General features: G+C 32.8%; 1 protein-coding gene across 1 annotated transcript in view; it reads left to right on the top strand.

Moving 5' to 3' along the window:
* The window catches only part of LOC110036019 (probable sulfate transporter 3.5), a gene marked incomplete at its 5' end in the record, with an annotated part of 5,558 nt that extends 1,338 nt beyond the window's left edge, over positions 1-4,220 (top strand). The window contains 7 exon segments of the mRNA XM_020740363.1: positions 170-286; positions 394-520; positions 2,779-3,065; positions 3,141-3,331; positions 3,417-3,499; positions 3,711-3,787; positions 3,905-4,220. Of these exon segments, the coding sequence (XP_020596022.1) occupies positions 170-286; positions 394-520; positions 2,779-3,065; positions 3,141-3,331; positions 3,417-3,499; positions 3,711-3,787; positions 3,905-4,069 (1,047 nt within the window).
* Positions 4,221-4,759: the final 539 nt, after the last annotated feature.

Consider the following 4,759-nt stretch of genomic DNA (forward strand, 5'->3'; position numbering starts at 1 on the left):
TATATATATATATATCTGTTATCTGTTATACCTCGCTATTTATTAAAATAGATGGCTAGTTGAAACTTTAATGCTAAGATTATAGAACTGAAAAACTCAGAAAGCCTTCTTTAAAGGCATTATTCAATTGTGAATCTCAAATTTCTTCAACTTCTTTGCTTTTTGCAAGGTGGGTGACTTGAAGAATGGACTAAACCCAATTTCAATTTCTCAATTACAATTCAAATCTCCATATGTTTCAATTGCTTTGAAAGTTGGTCTGATTTCTGGCTTGATAGCTTTAGCGGTATGGTATAAAGATAGGGCAAAAATATTGTTTCCTTTCTCTAATATGTATTCCATATGCAGGCTACAAAATTTTTTTTAATGACATTGTTTAATTTTCTATTGCAGGAGGGAATCGCAGTCGGCAGGAGCCTGGCATTATTTAAAAATGAGAAGATAGATGGAAATAAGGAGATGATTGCATTTGGAATTATGAACATTATCGGTTCATTCACCTCATGCTATCTAACAACTGGTAATTAAAAATAATGCTTGTTTTTTTCCTGTTATAGCCATTGAATTAATTGTTTCTCAGGTTTGGGGCTCATTTTAGTTCTTATTGTGAAAAACGATATTTTGAACAAGTAGTTTCTTTTATTTTTTTTAATAATCATTATTTATTAAGACTATCACCTCAACAATCTCTCAAATAAAATTATTTTCCATTAAAACTAAAATCTTGTAAAAAAAGTTTATTTCATTTAAAACAAGGGTTTTTATCCATATGTAATCAAATGAAGCCTTACATAATATTAAGTACGCACGAGGAAAAGGAACTTTATTAATGTCTTCATACATATGTGTGTGTACTTAAACAAATACTAGCCATACAATGGAAAATAATTAGCATTCGGGTTACTCACATGTCAAAAAAGATTTTACATTATTGAAATGTGGTATTTTAATTACTAACCTTTGAATCTTAAAAAAATCTAGGATTAAGCTCCCATCTGAGATGAATAGTAATATTTATATATATATATATATAGATAGATAGATAGATAGATAGATATGATGTGAGGATTGTAGTTTGAGTAAAGAGAAGGCCAATTTCCGGAAAAAAATTTATCTACATTATTTCACAAGTAGAATATGTTTCTATGTATTCAATTTTTACATTTGATCTTGAAGTTATGATTTACCTTTTATCTTCTCCCTAAGGCAATTTTATTTTGGAAGGCAGTAGTCATTTTATCAAAATTAGGTTTTTGATGAAGTAGTCATTTTATCAAAATTTCATAGCATATCTTAAAATTTCTAGGACAACATTCAATTTTTTTTTTCTATGAATTTGGCATATATTGATCTATTATATCAACAATGATGTAAATACATTGTAATGATGTAAATATAAGTTGATTAACAATCAAGCAGAAAAAAACTTACCAAGAATCTCTTCAACTTGAACCACGAGGATCATCATTCTAGTGGAAAAATAATACAAAAGAATAAATTGTTTAGTTTTGCTACTTCATAGACCAACTTTGGCAATAACCTTCGAGTTTTTATTGAACATAAGTACTTTTTTTTTAACATTTCTTATAAATGCTTACAAAACTTTCTCTCCCTCTGTTTCATGCACATCACAAATAGACAACTTTGAAGGGAAAATCACAAGGAAAAATCATTACTAATATTTTAACAGAAAGCCAATGATAATTATTTTCTATTAAGAGAGAGAGAAATAAATCTACTGAGACACAAGGAAAAAAGATTTAAAAAAATCTTTGGAAGCCTCACAGGATATAGAAGGTGTGAAATGCTTGGGTTAGAGTTTGATGGGGTGTAGCGAGGGAAAAACTCGAGTTATTGGTTGGCCATAACTAAAAAAAAAATGAAAAACTAGATCTGAGTTTAGATTCTTGATTTGGAGAATATTTGTAAACTTTGAATTTTAAACCATTGAAAACCTTATAGGGATGTGTTTAGATATTTTGATAAATTTGAAGAATTTTTTATAGCTTTTGATTTTTTTTTTTAGGATTTTAAAATCAAACTGGGACATGCTAAATTTTAAGTTACAAAACTGCCTAGAATAGGATACTTGGCTTTGAAAAAGTGGTTTATGGCCAAATGAAATTTGAAAAACATCTGCAGATAATAGAGGGATGTCTCTCGATTAAATTTGACGGTGGATGGGTCAAAAAATTTTGTAGAACAAGAATAAGTTGTAATTCGGTCATGTCTCGTCTGGCGACACCAATTAGGATTGCTTAAGATTTTTTATGAGAAATATTATGAAAATTTACCAAAATTTATTAAAAGTTACATCAATACCAAACTTTAGCTCCGCATCCAAAAGAAGAGCAGAGTAAGTGATGAGCAGAAGAAGCCACCATTAGGCTCCAGATATAAAATAATGACAATGAGAAGTTAGGCATTGTTAGATTGAGTAGATGTGATCACTTTATTCGGTTCTACACCACATAACACTTTGTTTGACATTGTCTAATTTGCGCCATTTTAATTAAAAAGAGAAAAGATTGGTTGTTTAAAAAAGACCACAAACCCAATTGTTTACTTCACGGAGTGATTAAGTTATAGGTTTAACAATGTATTAGCCAAAGTATAAATGAAAACAACAACTCTTAATTATCCCAGAGCATAGTAATAAACAACAAGAATATATGTTGATTTTTTTTTATTAGTTCTGATGAAATGGTCATTTAATTCTTTGTTCCTATTCAACAAATTAGAACACTGGTATTAAATGATTCTTATTTCTTCGTCCAGGACCCTTCTCAAAATCTGCAGTCAATTTCCATGCTGGCTGCAAGACTCCAATGTCCAATGTGGTTATGGCTATATGTATGATGCTGGTACTTCTGTTCCTGACTCCCCTCTTCAAGTACACGCCACTTGTCGCTCTTGCAGCGATCATCATAGTCGCCATGCTCGGACTCATCGAACTCCATGAGATGAAACATCTTTTCAAGGTGGATAAGTTCGATTTCTGCGTCTGTTTGGCTGCATTTCTGGGAGTTATCTTTGTCGATATGGAAGTCGGCCTGCTTGCATCAGTAAGTATGTTTCATGATTGTTTTATATATTTTCATATATTTTGTTGAAAACTAAAGCAAAAACTTCATCTTCAGGTAGGCTTATCCATAATAAGAGCGCTGCTACATGTTGCCAGACCGTCAACGTGCGTGCTTGGCAAGGTGCCAGGAACCGAGCTGTACCGTGATTTGGAACAGTACCCTGAATTAACTACCATTCCTGGTGTCTTGATCTTGCAACTGGGTTCACCTATCTATTTTGTCAATGCAAATTATTTAAGGGAGAGGTAGAAAACAGCACACCAAGGGCTCCTATTTTCTCCACCAGTCTTCGCTCTTCTAATTTTTTTTCTCTTGCAATCTGTATGTAAGGATTACGAGATACTTGGAGGCTGAAGGGGACATTATCAAAGAGAAAGGACATGATTTGCAGTACATTGTATTTGATATGAGTGGTTAGTATTTTTCTTCTTTTTTATGAATTTTTTAACAAGCATATAATGTCATGTTGGCTCATAATCATTTTCTATGAATATCGTATTAAAATAATAAAAGCTAGTGAGTGTAATTAAAATTAAAGAAGGAAGGTCTAATAAATTTCATAAACTTGAACAATGTGGCGCTTGAGGTCTCAAACTGAATATATGTTTCCTTTATTGTTTGCAGGAGTGTGTGCCATTGACAACACAGGCATAGGGATGCTATTTGAAGTCCATCAAATGCTTCGCAAGAGGGAGATCCAGGCAAGTCACGTGTATCATAATTACTTGAAATAATACGAATGATTGTATGTGCGTATGTGTGTATGTCTGTATGTATGTTTGTATGTATGCCTGTTTGAAATCTACTTTGTTTCACAGGTGGCACTAATAAATCCAAGATTAAGAGTTGCGGAGAAGTTAGTGGCAGCCAATTTTCTCGATGCGGTCGGAAAGGAGTGGGTCTTCCTTTCCATCAGCGATGCGGTCTCGGGGTGCAGATTTACACTAAATCAAGCCGATAACCTTAATGAACAAGAAGTTTAGCTGGTTCATCTTTTTTATGTATCTATATTCTTTGTGCATGAAGTTGAATCACACACACATGTAGACACATGCATACATATCAATCGACAAAGCGAGAAACAGCGGCATCCTTTGAATCTTAACATCAAGTACCAGTTTGACAGTCCACTAAGCTATACTTGTTTTTTTTTCTTCTTCAGCGTGAAGAGATAGATAAAGATATTTGTAACGTAGAGTAATTACTTATTATATGAATTAAATGGATAATGTTGTATGAAGACTTTCTTATTCATACATATAGGTATACGTATGTATGTATGTATGTGTATGTATGTATATATATATATATATATATATCGTATACCCCAACACTTACAAGTATACCCAACACAACATGTATACACCAAAAATTGATCAAAAAGCCTGTGCAGCATTAGAGAAGTATGAGAGATCCAATCAGTCCACAAAACAGGACATGTGAGAGCCGTTTGCCAAATTGTAACAGTAGCCATACGACCATAGAGCATCACAATAATCCAATCCTGAGGGAGACCCATTTCCTACAGAAAAAAGGAAGCTAAACCAAACAGTCCCTGTAGCAGCAATTCTCCGTCAGGGAAAGAACTAGTGTAGCATCCGAATGAAGCACTAAAGCAATCCAACAACATAACATCCTCCACAAGTAATGAAAAAGAAAACTATCAACTGATA

The sequence above is a fragment of the Phalaenopsis equestris genome, unplaced genomic scaffold (genome assembly GCF_001263595.1).
Source record: "Phalaenopsis equestris unplaced genomic scaffold, ASM126359v1 Scaffold201660, whole genome shotgun sequence".
Lineage (NCBI taxonomy): Eukaryota > Viridiplantae > Streptophyta > Magnoliopsida > Asparagales > Orchidaceae > Phalaenopsis > Phalaenopsis equestris.